Source organism: Mchenga conophoros, linkage group LG12, assembly GCF_057382185.1.
Source record: "Mchenga conophoros isolate Kocher_MC1m ecotype Shallow Benthic linkage group LG12, M_conophoros_male_GT1.1, whole genome shotgun sequence".
NCBI lineage: Eukaryota > Metazoa > Chordata > Actinopteri > Cichliformes > Cichlidae > Mchenga > Mchenga conophoros.
The window spans coordinates 25,634,311-25,649,953 of NC_140537.1; the positions used below are offsets into that span (position 1 = coordinate 25,634,311).

General features: G+C 40.5%; 2 protein-coding genes across 4 annotated transcripts; one reads left to right on the forward strand and one right to left on the reverse strand.

The window, feature by feature from the left end:
* Positions 1 to 5: 5 nt before the first annotated feature.
* On the reverse strand, positions 6 to 7,591 carry selenop (selenoprotein P). Its single transcript, XM_085294766.1, has 7 exons — positions 7,410 to 7,591; positions 3,828 to 3,876; positions 3,377 to 3,491; positions 2,591 to 2,820; positions 2,136 to 2,348; positions 1,890 to 2,007; positions 6 to 1,775 (listed from the first exon to the last, which is right to left on the reverse strand). Exons 4-7 carry the CDS (start codon positions 2,791 to 2,793, stop codon positions 1,086 to 1,088), a joined length of 1,224 nt encoding a protein of 407 aa, XP_085150892.1. The 5' UTR covers positions 2,794 to 2,820; positions 3,377 to 3,491; positions 3,828 to 3,876; positions 7,410 to 7,591; the 3' UTR covers positions 6 to 1,085.
* Positions 7,592 to 9,376: 1,785 nt separating this feature from the next.
* Positions 9,377 to 15,515, forward strand: zbtb35 (zinc finger and BTB domain containing 35). Of its 3 annotated transcripts, none has more exons than XM_085294768.1 (9): positions 9,377 to 9,520; positions 11,701 to 11,854; positions 11,944 to 12,045; positions 12,921 to 13,065; positions 13,160 to 13,268; positions 13,354 to 13,545; positions 13,654 to 14,032; positions 14,184 to 14,314; positions 14,528 to 15,515. In XM_085294768.1, the coding sequence occupies exons 2-9, from the start codon at positions 11,719 to 11,721 to the stop codon at positions 15,050 to 15,052; spliced, it is 1,719 nt and encodes a 572-aa protein (XP_085150894.1). In that variant the 5' UTR covers positions 9,377 to 9,520; positions 11,701 to 11,718; the 3' UTR covers positions 15,053 to 15,515. The 3 variants fall into 3 exon arrangements, with proteins under 3 accessions (XP_085150894.1, XP_085150893.1, XP_085150895.1); XM_085294767.1 differs by lacking the exon at positions 9,377 to 9,520 and adding an exon at positions 9,619 to 9,753; XM_085294769.1 differs by lacking the exon at positions 9,377 to 9,520 and having other exon boundaries at positions 11,737 to 11,871.
* The last annotated feature ends 128 nt before the right edge of the window (positions 15,516 to 15,643 follow it).

The window sequence follows — 15,643 nt, forward strand, 5'->3', positions numbered from 1 at the left end:
AAAACTAGAAGAGTAATTGAGCCATCTTTATTCAACTCTCATTTTTCACCTTGCATACAATTCCAATACAGTTCTATGTCCGATCTTCAGGTTTTCAGGGTGACTGATGTCTTCCCACTGAAACCATCACTAAGAACAGAGCGTATTCAAACAGTCATTCATTGCTTTACTCTCGTTTTTCCTTGCTGTCTTCCTGAACTTCAAAAAAAAAAAAAAGCCTTGTAGCAATGTGTGAACTTTGAAGGCTAAATACCAAATTTGGTAAAAAGAAAAGTGAAAGAATAAATTGTACTGTTAGTACTCAAAATTTGAAGATTTTCTCTTATGGAAAAAGGTCACACCTGAGATATGTTAATGCTTGTGCACAAAACATGTGTTAGTTACTGCTGTTATATATGTACTTAAGAATGATAATCGATAGAATGCCCCACAAAAAAATGATTGGTCTATAGTTTTTAGATTTATATTTAAATGTCTTTTAGGGGGTTTCCTCAGTAATGGATCAGTGCTATTGGACTTCCCTAATAAAAAAGCAAATACAACCTTAAGACATATTTTTAACTAATTCATAAACGGTGATGCTCTTGTTTACTATTTCCTCTAAATTACTTTTACTTTTATTTGCAGTTTTTTGTGTCATTTCTACTTCTGAACTTTAAAAACTTTGAAGCGTTTATCATGTTTTGAACTACCCTCTCCTTTTTCTCCAGCCTGACATCATACAGACGCCACTAGATCATAGTTTCTGCATCTGGTTTCATAAAGGATGGAAAAAACATAATGGGGGGGCTAATTTGAAAACATGACAATCACATACACTCCTGAGAAAGGAGGAGGGCAACCCACTGACAGATACATTGAGATAGTTAAAATTGCGATATTCTTTAAATGATATTCAAATTACTTCAATGATAAGCTCACAATAGCTGCTTGACTCTAATTTAACCCATTGCTCTACTGTCAGGAATGCCCACCCTCCTCTCTCAGGGTAATACTTGTTGGTAAAAAGAGCATTTGGCCCCGGTGTTGCTGACTGGTGTTAATATGAAGCTGACATCAGAACCAGCTTACAGCTGCTCTCATCCTCAGCTAACAACACCTGGGGGTCAGGCTCACTGGGCTGGCTGAGGCTCCTGTCAGGCAGCGTGAGGCAAGCGTCACTGTCAGGTTTCCCTAACGTCATTGACTGCATCGCCTATCAGCCCGTGTCACCGTCAGGAGGTGGGTAACGCCTCATCACAGTGTCAGAGACCGACTGGCTGCTCACTCCCTGCCTCGCCAAACAGCCTGCGTCAGTGTCAGCATCAGCTGCTCTTAATTTCATTGTCAGAGCCCGTCAGACCCTGTCAGTTGTACTTTAACTTTCACCTGTTCTTCCTAGATAATCAAGGCCTTTCAATGACTGCATGAGCCTCCTGTGCCACCTGTTGATTGTGCACGTCCTGGGGAATCTGGCCTAAATCAAAATGATGCTGGGTCTGAGGCATGTCACCTTCATGGAAATGCCCATGTGGTCTAACACCGTGCTGTGTCTGGTCGGCACCATTGTGATTTCTATGATGATGGCCATTGTTGTGATCACTGCCATGGCCAAAGCCACGAGGATGAACATCGTGATTATCCCCATGGTGGCCGTGACCGTGACCATTCTGATGACCATGACCATTCTGATGACCATGACCATGGTGATGACCATGTCTGGTGTCGTCCTGTTCAGCTGGGACATCAGGCTGGACCTCTGCATTATCTTTGCACTCCTCTGGGATCTCAGCACTCTGAAATTACAAGCAGAGATTCAGTTTAAGATCTTGCCTCTGATTAAACAATTATAATATGATGATCATATTACCTCACTTAAAAAACAACTCTCTGTTAGATTTGATCTATACCTCATGTGTGCAGTCGCCACATAGGCGTTTGCAGTAGGTGTCTTTGATTGCCTGCGCAATATGGCCCTGTCCAATGATGGAGTATGGAAGTGAAATGCGGTGGGTTAGACGGCCACACCTGTTTGCAAAGGGACAGAAAAGCATTGTAAGATTAGGCTTGTGGAGGTGAGATATGTTGTCCAAAATTACAATGTTCTATTGGTTTTTCCAGAAAAATGTAACTGAATTTTCCACTTCATGTCAAACCTGTCATAAATGAAAAAGTCATCTTTCTCTCCAGCCAGAGTCTGCCAAACATCAGGCTGTTGCCCGTCCTGCTTGTAGAGTATGATGTTCTTGGAAAGTTTGGCCTCCAGCAAAGGGTGCAGATGTCGTGATTGCTCCCCCTGGTGGTTAACGACCATGTAGACCACATTCTTAAGACCCTGACGTTCCAGCTTCTGCTGCAGGCCATCTAGTCTGCTCAAAAGAAGAGCATTGGGAATCAGTATCAAAGCAATATGTCAAAGTAAAAATGTCTTCTATGAATATGAATAGAAAGATTTCTTTGACAGTTTTAACAAATTTAAAAATCTCCTATAATATCTCAGTTACCAGTCTCTTGTGCTTTGCCACAGGGCTGATCCATTGTCATGACACTTTTTGTGTTATAAATAATGAGAAGTGTGATATACAACCATTGTCATATGACGGGCACATACCTGGAAGCCTGCACCAAGCAGAACAGTCAGCTGGCCTGTAAAAGGGCCACTACCGTCACTCGACCTACTGACCCCTTCATAGGCTCCACGTCTCCTATCCTCCAGTCTGAAGGTGGCTGACAGCGGGGCCCTCCCCCCTCACTCTCTGCCCCACCCCCATGGAGCAGGCAGAGAGTGAGGAGCAGACTGAGGCCTGCCCACATTTCTGTGGCGCCTCCTTACTGCCCCAACTTTAGTTTCAGAGAGGAACAGGGTAGAAAAAACAGAAAGGAACAGAAAGAAATGCATGAAACTCAGCAGAAAAACACAGCCTATTAGTACAAAAGGTCAGAGAAGGTGTTCAATTTTTACATTCCTCATATCATACTAGGAATCTTTCTGGACTTGATATAGGGTATATAACAAAATCTGTGCAATTAGTAAGAGTGAGCAGAGCACTTTTATGAAGTTTTCACTGGTGTTGCAACACAAATTTTAGTCCAGTGATGCAGTAAATACAAAAAGTAATATAAAAATATAACTTAAGAGGATTTGTGACTGAATATTATATTAAAAAATATGTTCTGCAATATATGACAAGCAGAAAAGTTCAAGCAAAATATTTGTTGTAGTTTATGCAGAGAGAACCTGCGCACTCTATATTGCGAAATACCCCAACGTCTGGTTTCTAATGGGGTTTTTTTTGGTTTTGTTTTTTAACAGTTTACTTATTGCAGCAGTTAAACATTGACTTATAGGTCTTTACTTTATGTAAGTTAACAGAATATAATAAATGTTGTTACTTACCCTTTGGTTAAAAAGTTTCCTACCCTCTGTTCAGCTCTGCGTGGCTGCAACTCTCTGAACAAAAACAAGCCTCCTCCTCCTCTGTCCCTCCTTATATAGCCTCCCTGTTGTTTTTCTATCAGGAAGGAGGACAAAGTTCAGTCACAGCAGTATGCTGATCATCACACTTTTATCAAGTTAAAAAGTCACAGTGCATGAAATCCGCTTGGTGACAGGACACAGATGTTTATAATGGCACATGTACAGTTTCCAAAGGGTAGTTTGTCCTTAAAGGGACCTTAAGGAATGTGTGAGGACAAAAAAGTTTTGCCTATCTTATGTAAGTGCTGGAGATAGTGTGTGCATTTGACTTGTAAATCAAAGCTGTTGATTTGTTAATATGTAACATATCATATATAGGTATATCATGAAGCCAAAATATGGAAGAAGATTGTGCAATTCTCTTTCTTACTTTCTGCAGAACACACAGGGCGGGACTCTGGTGGGTGTCCAGCATGCTTCTGAAAAGTCACAGAAAAACATGTAGGGAAGGCCCATGCATATATGCATATCTGGCACAACTGAGGAATGCTGCAGCTTAATGCATAAGCATGATAAGATAAACAAAGCTTCATGAGTAATGAATAGTACAGAAATTTAGAGATCAAGTAAATAATACTCAAGTTCTTATATGCTTCCACTGAAAGAGGAATTTAAATCACTCAAACAACAAAGGGGAAAATGCTAAAGTGCAGAGAACCAGTAAGGCTAAGAACAGCAAAAGAGTCTAATGAAAAAAAAATACTTTGAAAGTAACCTTGTTAGGGGCCATATTGAAGTAAGCAAGCAATCCAAAGTTTGATTATATAAAAGCTGTAAACGGACTCAAAGTACAAACACTCTTAGAGCGCAAAGTCCAGTTTGGTTTTAACCAGGTAAGCAAATATCGGTGAGTTTGGGGTTCATCAAGGAATTAAAAAGCCTTAGCAGACATGGTGATGTAACTATAAGGTGATATCTGGAACTGACTGTGTTTTTGCACTGTTCCAACGCCCTTCATGTCTCTACAAGTTCATCCTTCCATATTCCCATATTGATATATTTGATACAAAACAGATGACAGATGGAGCAGCAAATTTCCTGCTGATTCAAAGAGTCTGTGCCAGGAACACAACGGCCAAATACTGTAGCAATATCTGTTGTAGTTTTACCTCGGGGGATGACAGAGGATTATGCTAATGATAAGAAGTAAGGAAAAACACCAGCAGTTATGCACACTGCAGCACGTAAGTAAAAGCACAAGTGATACTGTAGAGTTAATAGGAGGTTATGCTGTTGCAGTCCACACATGGAGTGCATAGAGTGAATGTGGTTACTAATGTCTATGAATTTAATTCAATTTAGCCTCATATATATATAGTGCTAATTCACAACAACAATTGGTTTAAAGTGCTTTATATTGTATGGTAAAGACCCTATATTAGTACAAAGAAAACCCAGTTGATCCAATGATTTAGGTGTACTGTTGTCTACAATTAAGAGATGCCTGCTATATTTATTACTGTAGCTGCATTTCTCTATGAGTGTTGTGGGATTATAATATTATCTTATGCCATGTTATGCCCCTAATTAAAGATTGTGAAATTATTTTGTAGTTTTAGTTTGTATTATTCTCCTGAATTAGAAGAAGGTGATAACTATTACAGTTATTAAACTGATTTGTATTACATTAGACTGCTGATTCAGTGTGAATGAATGATATTGTTTATGATGCATTATACTGCTGAGTTATAAGAAATACTGTTTTCAGATAGTCAGGACTTTGCTTTTTCTGACAGTAGAGGAGACAGAGCACATTCCACGGGAGCTTCACCCCCACCGTTGTTGAAGGCAGACAAAATAGGGAGCCAAGGCCATAAGTTAGGCTCGCTAGGAGTTAGAAAGAATGTGAATGTTTAAGTTTTTACAACAAGGTGGGGGCCAGTTTGAGTAACCCTCCACCTAGTTTGAGATTTGCTGTGTCCCTCTTCATGCATGTCTCCCCATCCGGATGGTTCATGCTCAAAAGTGTTGTATTGTATGTAATAAAGTAATTGTTGATTGGGCATTTATACACCGAGTATTGTCCTTCCTTCAGCCCAAAGATCGAAAGAATTGGGAGGATTTAACAGTGTATTATGCATATACGGTTGTAATTAATAATATCTTATTTTGTTCGTTGCCTGGTCAAGCAAAGTTGGTTGCCTGTCCAGTTCAATATGGTCTGGTGCCAAACCTGTCCCAGCAGCTTAAACCTATTGCAGCATAATGGATTGTAAACAGTCACCTCACCCAGCCCTCCCTGGGAGTTGGTTCCACAGGAGAAGGGCCTGATAACTGAAGGCTTTGCCTCCCATTCTACTTTTAGAAATCTAGGAACCAAAAGTATGCATGCAGTCTGACAGTGAAGTGCTTTATTTGAATTTTTAAGATAAGCTGGAGTTTCTCTTATTAGGCATTTAGTATATGAAAATATTTTAAATTCAATTTTGAATTTAACGGGCAGCTAGTGAAGAGAAGCTAAAAAGGAAGAAGTGTGATTTTGATTTCTAGTCCCTGTCGAGCATTAGATTTTTATGGCTGAGCAGCGTTATCTCAGCCTGTCTGAAATTATGTAGGATATGTGTTATTTGACTTTATGAATAAACAAAGCTGGGTATCATCTGCATAGCAATAGAAATGTCTTTGGTTTTTTATAAAATTGCCTATAAGGCAACCATGTTTAATGTAAAAAGCACTTGATTCAGAAAAGAACCCTGGGGAACTCCATGACAAACTTTGCTGTGTGAAGTCCCCCTATTTACATGAACACATTGGAGTCTATCAGATAGATTTGATTCTCAATTTTCCCCAGTGCAGCACATTTCTTTTAATGCCAGTGATGTGTTCTGATTTCTGCAGTAAATGATCAACAGTATCAGATGCTACACTGAGGTCTGGCAGTTCAAGTACAGAGATGAGTCCACAGTTAGAGGCCATAAGAAGATCACTGATAACCTTCATTGGTACTGTTTCTGTTCTATGATGGATTCTGATTCCTGACTAAAGGTCTTTAAAAGAATATCACCTGATCGGTGCATTGAGGTGGTGTCGTAATTTCATTGTAGCAATCAGCTGACAAAATAGAACATGATGTGACTGACCTGCCAAGTTATTGATTTATAGAGCCTGGGGCTGTGGTATATACTGTAACCTATTTTAATGCCACACTGATCAAATTACAATAATGCATAACATTTTCAACAGAGCCTACTAACAACTATTCACCAAACTAGTGTATATGAAAGAGCTAAGTGTCGTGGTCAGTCTTGGACACAGGTTGTATTGTTGATATTTTTCCTGGATGCGATTTATATATTCCAGAGGTCTATGTGTGCCTAGGTTAAGTAGCATTTAATGAATTCCCTTTTGTGTTTCATTCTGTTCTAGAATCCTCACTGTGTTTTGTCTTTCAGTGTCTCCTGTGTCATGTTAATTTAGTGTTCTCATTCAGTTATGGTGATCTTCCTGTTTTATTCTGATGTTTTATTCTGATGACCCCTCCACGAAATGCTATGTTATCGTGGTGGAGGTGTCTTGCCAAATTATGTATCCCCGAAAGAATTTGTTTCCCCTGCGTCGGGAGCATGCACTGGCCTTTTGAAATCACGGACAAACAGTATCCCACATTCATGATTTTTAGTTCATAAACACTTCTAATAATGACTAACTACTCCAGAAATTTGAGAGATATTAGCTCTTTATACAGTAAAGTTACAGTGGGATACAAATAATATCAGGGTGATCCTGACACAATTTGTTCCCCTTGTCCAAAGACTTATTGCTTCTGAAATTTTGGAGGTTTTAGCTCAGTACAGTTCTGTATAGTCACTGAAGGATACAAATAATGATCAGTCAAAATGTTATTGGTTTATTGAAATAATCCCGTCCGATGTTGTGCCAAGGTCCCGATGCAGGGGAAACAATTTCTGTCGGAGATACATAATTTGGCACGACTAGATAAAGTTGGGCTCACCTCAACGCATGGCTTGAGCTCTGGAACCAGTGTCCTGGAGAGGGGCTGGACTCTGTCTCAGTCTGGAGTTGCCCGTGGTGAGAGGTGGCGTGCTGGGGTGGGTATCCTAGTATCCCATCGACTTGCTGCCTGTACGTAGGACAAGAGGGTTCGTTCCCCGCACCTTTGGGTGGGGAACTGTCGAGGTAACTAAGGCAGTTAAATAATTCCTTGGTTATGCACCCCTGGGGTGGATGAGAGGTTTGCCCTGAGTTACTGAAGGCTCTGGATGTTGTAGGGCTGTCTTATCAACACACCTCTGTAATGTTGCGTGGAGATCAGGGGTGGTACCTCTGGATTGTGGTGGTTCCCATCTTTAAGAAGGGGGACAGCAGGTGTGTTCAACTATTGAGGGATCACACTCCTCCTCAGCCTCCCTGATAAAGTCTATGCCAGGGCGCTGGAAAGAGAGTCCGTTCGTTACTTGAACCCAGGATAGGACATCCCAGGGCATCATGGTTTAATTTAACTTCCTTCTGAGTACTTTGATAGTGGAGTCATCTGTGTCCTCACCTGTTACATCTCCCTTCAATATCTTGTGTATACTGTCTCAGTATTCTTTTGTCTTTTGTTGTCTCCTGTGTTCTGCTATCCTGCGAATGTTTTGGACTTGTTGTCTTCCTGTGAGGTTCAGAATTAAAGATGGATTTTGAGTGTATTTAATGCTGATATCCCCTCGGCGCCAGCTGTGGGCTCAAGGCTGGAGCCGAACAAAAACTCCCTGATTACGACTGTGTTGAGTCTGTTCCTTCCCACTCCATGCAAGGCCACCTGGGTTGGCTGGTAGATTGTTTACTTAGCCTGGTAGGGCGAAGGACACTGTCTCAGCTGAATTATGGACACGCACACACATACACTTACACTGATAAGCACTCACACATCCCCCTTCCCCTTCCAATGCCTTCGATGCTTGTTGCCTCCTGGGAACACCAGGCGGGTCTGGGCCCACGTTGGAGAGACGGTGCAGTGGCAGGATGGTTGCTGTGTTGCCTGGGATTACTCCTTATCCCCTACCCAACCCTGTTGCTGGTCATGTGCTCTATAATGTTGTACTGTAGACATTTATGTGCTTTCTGTGCAGAGGAGTTTTTTGTTTCCTGTTCTCATGCTGTCCTCCTATAGCCCAGCATGAGTAGAGGTCTCTTTTTTTCCTCTTGTACTTTCCCATTGTAGTGTACATTTCAGTGTTTTTTCTGGAATGCAACCATTCTCTGACTTGTATCCCCGTGTGATGTCTGTGTCGTGTGTGTAAGGTCGGGGGGCGGGTTCATTCCACTGCAGGGCAACCTGCCACTGCATGTGGCGAATAAAATTTGAACTTGAACTTGAACTATTTCTCATCTCATGAGTCCTGCATTTGTGTCCACAAACTGCCAGTTACACTGCCAACATGTGACATGTGGTGTGAGACTACCAAGTTAAAAGTGTAGTAAGTTTTATTTTAGAGCAAAGTTGTCCTGGTGCACCCATCTCCTCAATTTAACAGAGCTTCGGAGTTTCAGCTGGAATTTCTTAAGATAATTAACTCAACTCGTGTTAATCATCAAGCGCACTAATCCCCCTTATGCAGTAGGATGAACTTAACCGAACTTTGATCTTCCAGGCCACTATCCGGTGAAAGTTTCCATTTGGCCATTTTTTTGTTTTCATACTTTTATTTTAATTTGTCATACACAAGAAAAAATTGGTTCAAGTTAATACATGCGTTTAATAAAAAGTAAATGATGAAAGTGAGAGTTCAGTTGAATTAAGTTTTTTTTCCCCAAAATGTAGAATGTGGATATGTTGAATAAATTAAAATAAAGGAACTTCAGTGACAAGAGAATAAAGTTTTTAAATTTTTGTTTGTTTGGTAGTCGTTATTTCCCCCAGCCAGGTAAGTGTTTGTCTTTTTCTATTGTCACCAAGCAACGCTCCCCGGCGTCCTTGACTTCGCAAGGGTTTCTGGGAATCCGAGGCCTGAAGCTTGAACGACCGCCCTTTTTGGAGCAACGAGAGTAGGACATCGGTACATGCGTCGAAGGAAATATTATCGCTAAATAACTTTCTAAAGCAGCATAACCAAACTTCAGGTATGTATGCCGATGGCTTGCAATGTGTATTTCGACCCTCTATGGTTACAATTAGAATATCTGTCAGGGAAAAGTGTTTTTTAATGCGCGGTTTGATGACGTAATGTTGATTGTCAAACGCGAAATGGCGAGCGTGCTAAGAGGCCCGTTACCTGCAACACTGTGGAGCTGTACCATGTTTATTTCCGTCATGTTACAGTACCAAAAGGGTTGTGGCGATGTGTCTATTCATGGTAAGCGGGGTTGCGGTAAGACGCGTCCGTCGAGTGTGTGAAATGGCTTATTCTGTGTCTCGGTTTGGGGGGAGGGTTATGTGTTGGCTAGTTAAGCTAACACGGAGCTCAGCTAACATGTGCCAAAAAAGGATTTGAAGCACACCAAACCTTTCAGTGGTATTATTTAATATCCGGTAGTAATTAAATGTTTACGATTTATCGTTCAGGTCTCCCTTCTTTTAAGACACCGCCCTGTAATTCTAAACATGCTCCCTTAATGGGAAAACTTTTGACGTTTACATTATGTTGTACCACATTAATAAGGACGTATCAAATTGTGTAAATCGCTGACTACAAATCAAAGAAACAAAAATTAGTTTAACTTGAGAAAGTGGGAAATATCACGTAGTGCCATTACTGTACAGCGTTACAAAGGGCAGCAACTTTCTTCCTGTCAACGAAGCTTTTAATAACACTGTTGTTTACTGGATTAATCAACTAATCATTTCCTGCTGTTAAATGCTCTGCTAGGCCATAACTACGCGTGCCTTCAGTTCCTGCTCGTCTCTTTGTGAGTCTCTCTTTTCGGAATTGTCAGTATCTAAAAAGCATGAACTGTTGAGCTGAGTCCGGAGAAGTTTCACTGTGGTTGCAGGAATGACGCCACCCACATTTGGTTGAATATGAACAGGGTGTAGAGCCCTGTACACTTTAGAATTCATCCTGCTGCTCTGCGTGATCAATAATCACCAGTGAAGATGTGGTCTGTTACAGCTTATGAGCTGTTTGCCTGTTTTTGACTTTGCCTGGAATAGTCTTAAAGACAAATTGTTGTAAACCCAGTTTTTGCTTTTATGAAGGCTCTTGATTGTAGACAATAGTACACCTCAAACCTCAAGTGCTGATTCTATTAGATGTTGGGAAGGTTTTTTTTTCCCCTAGAGCAGGAAATTGTAGTCCTCTTCTTTTGTGGGTGCTTTTTGGGTGTTTTTGTAGCTGAGCTAGCTCTTTTCAAGAATTTTGCAGATTGTTGGCCAATTCTAAAATTTCTTCTACCTCTCTAATAGGTTTGTTTTGAATTTTCAGCCTAATCAGCACCTTCCCTCATATAAGTATTTTTGTGGACCTCATCTTGAGTGTTCCAGTGAAAAGCCACTAAGTTGATTCCAAATCTTTTGTGTGCGTAATTTGTTATGGAAGCACAAGGCATCATGCCTCACCTGGCCATGAAACTGCTTCTCAGTTGTGTGGTTACTTTTGAGCCCACGAACATGGCAAACTATATTTTAAACAAACTTGTTTTAAAGCCTAAATGACCTTCTAAACAGTTAATGCACTTTAATCTATACTTGAATGTTTCATTTAAAATATTATTTGGTTGTGTGCAGAGGCAAAATTGAATCGTTGTCCAAATACTTCTGGACCTGACTGAATGTCTGTTTTGAGAGCAGTGTAAACAGTTGAGCTGGAGCACACCCTGCTGGACAAACTGTGTATTGACACAATTTCTAAAATAAGCCAAACATCTTCATATGTATTGTTTTCTGCCAAAAAACCAAAACTAAAAAACGCACTAAAACATTTTCATATTGACACATCAGATGAGATGATTGGCGAATATCAGTCAGTAACAATCTGAACAAACTGGTGAACTTCCTGCTTTACTACAAAAGTCCTTTCCTTTTTTTTTTTTTTTTTGCTTTGGATTTAGTGTCAGCTGCAGTGGTCCCAAAATATTTTCTTTGTCTTGTAATGCATAAACAATGAGCAGTCGTTTCTATATAATAGTAGGGAAACACAGCTGTTACTAATAACATTAAGTAACTTAAAAGAACCTTCATTAAATGCCAGTATGTAATTAATAATATTTAAATAAGGCTGCGAGAAAGATTTGTGTGGTAAAATTGTAACAACGAGCAAGGTTGATCATGTTGTATATATATATATCTTCCTCTCTTCCTACAGAAGACAGATCAGACAATAATGGCAGCGGAGGTGGAGGTGGAAGTGGAGGCCACTGTGGGCAGCGAGTACCCAGCACATTACAAAGTCATGATGGACAAACTTAACGAACAGCGACAGCTGGATCAGTTTACAGATATTACCTTGATAGTGGATGGTAAACAGGCATTTGGTGTAAGTAATCTTTATAAGTTTAACGTTAAATTCTGAGGCAACACTAATTTCCATTTTTCATGTCTTTTCCAGGACACCAGTTCAGAGCCCATAAAGCAGTGTTGGCAGCATGCAGTCAATTTTTCCACAAGTTTTTTCAGGATTATACCCAAGAGCCACTGGTGGAGATAGAAGGTATGTAGTGTGTTAGTTATACTTGCGGGACTACATTGTGTCATAACAGGAAGAATATGTCCAGAGAGACTGTTCCACCTATAGATGAATTTCGCTGTCACTATTAATACAGTAGTTTAGAGTAAATGTGGTTTTACAAAACCGAATGATTTTAACTCAACTTTTACTAAAGCTTTTTTCCCTCCTTCCCTTCCTTAATCCAAATAAGTACTCTTGATCATAGCTTGAGCCATAGTGGATTATGAGAAAAATGAGAAGATTGCTGTTTGAGAACTTAACAAATTGTATAATAGTATTGAGCTTGATGTCAGATTTATGTTTTAGTTTGTTTGTTTTTAATTCATGACTTAGATGCCTTCTGAGAGGACACATTACAGTTTATTGCAGTTTATGGTTTAGCTCTCTGGTGGGCAAACTTTATAGTGGAAACACTTGGAAACATTATTTAAGAACTCCTTTGCATACTGGCTATAATATATCCTTAATATAGATTATACTGGTTAGTGTTTGACAGCTGATTTATCAGTCAGTCTTATTGCTTGCTTTAACTTTGCTTGCTTGATTTACAGTTTTCAGTTTGTTTGTTTTTTAATAGTTTGACCATTACACTCTCACCTCTTGGTAGTAGAGCTATGTAGAATATTTTTCTAAGTGATAGGAACATATGAAAGTACATCCCTGACTATGAAAAATGCAGACATTCAAAAATTAAATTGGTGTCAGAAAGAGATTTTGCATTATATTTAATGTAAGTATTCCAAGTTTGTTGTAAGAATTGCTGTCTTCCAAGCTGGGACTTGCTGCTGATAGACAGATATTTTGTTACACACGATCAGCTTTTACTCACCACTGCTTTTACTGTCATATTTTAACAGGTGTGAGCAACACTGCCTTTCGTCAGCTGATGGAGTTCACATACACAGCCACACTAGCTGTAGCTGGTGAAGAAGAGGCATATGATGTCTGGAAAGCAGCTGAGTATTTACAGATGCAGGAAGCCATCAAAGCGCTCAACAATAAGTGAGAACTCATCACTTTTGGCTTTAGAATTGACCAGATTTCACTTAAAAATAAATAGAATAACATTTGACCTCTTAATGATCCTCTTTTGTAGAATGAATGAAAGCTCTTCATTGACAGCAAGGAGCAAAGGAAAAAAGAGGAAAATTGCTGAGACGTCGAATGTGATTACAGAAACCCTACCCTCAGTGGAAGGGGAGCAGGTCAGCATGCTTGCAGTGCACTTTTATAGTCAGCTTGATGTCCTATATTTAGTTGTTAAGGCTGAATATTTTCCCTGTTCTGCAGGTGCAGATTGAAGTTATAGGTGAAGGGCCCATTGAGGTGGAGGAGTCGGGGCTGGAGGAAGTGGTTGATGCGGCAAAGAATGCTCAAGCTGCATCAGATGATTCTGCTTTGGCTCTTCTTGCTGACATAACTAGCAAATACCAGCAAGGGCAACCAACAATACAGGTGATCAAGAAAGGAGGAATAGAAGAGGTATAAAAGCTGAAATGCACATTTTTTCTGATTTCTACTGTTAAACTGATACACATGAAATAATTAACTCAGAGGTTTTGTTTTTTTTCTTTCTGTGTTTTTTCTTAGCATGAGGTTGTGTATCATGAGGAAACGGTGACTGCCTCCAAGGTGCTGGAGAATGTCGAGATTGTCGAGGTCCAGATTTCTCAAGCAGACAACATGTTCCGTTGCAACAAGTGTGACCGCAGCTTCAAGCTGTACTACCATCTTAAACAGCACTTGAAAACACACTTGGGCTCGCTGGAGAAGCCCCACGTGTGTAACCACTGTGGTAAAGCTTACACACGAGAGGGTGCCTTGAAGCAGCACATCAGCACATTTCACTTTGATGCCGAGGAACTGTCTCGAAACCAGAAACCCCAAAAGAAAGTGCATGTTTGTGAATACTGCAAGAAGCACTTTGACCACTTCGGACACTTTAAGGAGCACTTGCGAAAGCACACAGGTGAAAATTTCACACTGTTTGAACTCACTTTGTTTATAATGAAAAGTACAAAGGTATGGCAACTAAACATAAGTTATCATAGTTGTCCAGTAGATTTGTTTTTGTGTTTCTGACATTGAGACACATGTCTGTCTTTTGTGCCCATTTTTAGGCGAAAAACCTTACGAGTGTCCAGATTGTCATGAGCGATTTGCACGGAATAGCACACTGAAGTGCCATATGGCAGCCTGTCAGAATGGGGCGGGAGCCAAGAAGGGACGGAAGAAACTCTATGAATGCCAGGTACAGTTTGTCCTCAATCAGGGCCATCAGGTTCTCACTGAAGGGATTCGGAAAGTTGTTCAATGGGGCAGCACTGAAACTCGTGTCAGTTTTCAAAGTAAAAGTCCCGGTACATACTGTTGTATTGTTGTATTGTAATTTGTTGTATCACTTTACTCCCTATATTACTGTGCTATGATCATGACCTCTTCTTTTGCTCTCCACCTTCTTCAGGTCTGCAGTAGTGTGTTCAACAGCTGGGACCAGTTCAAAGACCACCTTGTGAGCCACACCGGAGTCAAGCCCAACCATTGCACCATGTGTGACATGTGGTTCACCCAGCCGAAAGAGCTGAAGGCACACCTCAAAGAGGTCCATTCCATCGAGGATAAGTTAAACGACGAACTGGTCATTACTGACTCTGCTGCAACCGCTGCTCTCACCATAGCAGCACAGAACATAGAGGGAGCCGAAACTGTCCTGTTGGAAGACGGCATTCAGGTTGAACACGTCACAGTGGAGCCTGTAGATGTGATGGAGATGGAAGAGACTGCCACGGTTGTAATGGAGGATGGAGGGGTGGCAGAGATGTGTGAGGAGGACATGGAAAGATTAAAACAGGCTGGAGTGCAGATCCAGGTTGTACACGTGACCACAACTGAAGTTGACGGGCAGCACGTGGTGAACTCTCAGGTGGAAGTACAGATGGAGGGAGAGATGGTGAATGTTGAGGAAGCAGAACATGCAGCGGTTGTATGAGAATGTGAAAAAGAGTCTTTAATGAACTGCTGGACACTCTTAGTCCCTAACAGCTTTATTCTCCTCCAATGGACATTTTATTTTTGGTACACATCTCTGCATGTGAGAAGCCGCATGCCACCTCAGTACGTCCTGATGTCTGTTATGTTGAATGTCAGTTCCCACCGCCTTCACTGCTATGGACAGAGTTACCATTGTCTTGCTGTAGGTGCTGTTTGCCATCGTATGCCATATTCTCGATGTCGGCAGTCCTCCATCAATTCATTTTTGTGTTTTTCTTCAAATGTTTTTTTTTTTTTTTTTTTTTTTAACTTGGGTCACGTTCTATGATAAATTGACCCAGATGTTGCTGCAGCTCATATGCTGCAGATTTCTCTTGTTGTTAATAATGATGTTTATTTTATTAACTTTTGGTGGTTTGTAGGGGGAAAATCAGCTATGAAATAAAACCGGTTTCAAGAGTGGGCTAGTTCTCCAGCTTTATACTTAGATCTTGAAGATTAAAAAATTAACACTGTTTTAAAAAACAACAACAACGGAAACACAAAATTAAAAAAGCATTTCAATTAGTGCAATTTCAAAGAGTTCAGT

Bases quoted from the DNA above. Each gene is read 5' to 3' on its own strand.
- zbtb35 (XM_085294767.1), top strand. The intron at 13,546-13,653 runs GTATAAAAGCTG...GTTTTTTCTTAG, and splicing joins AGAAAGGAGGAATAGAAGAG to CATGAGGTTGTGTATCATGA. The intron at 14,033-14,183 runs GTGAAAATTTCA...GCCCATTTTTAG, and splicing joins GCACTTGCGAAAGCACACAG to GCGAAAAACCTTACGAGTGT.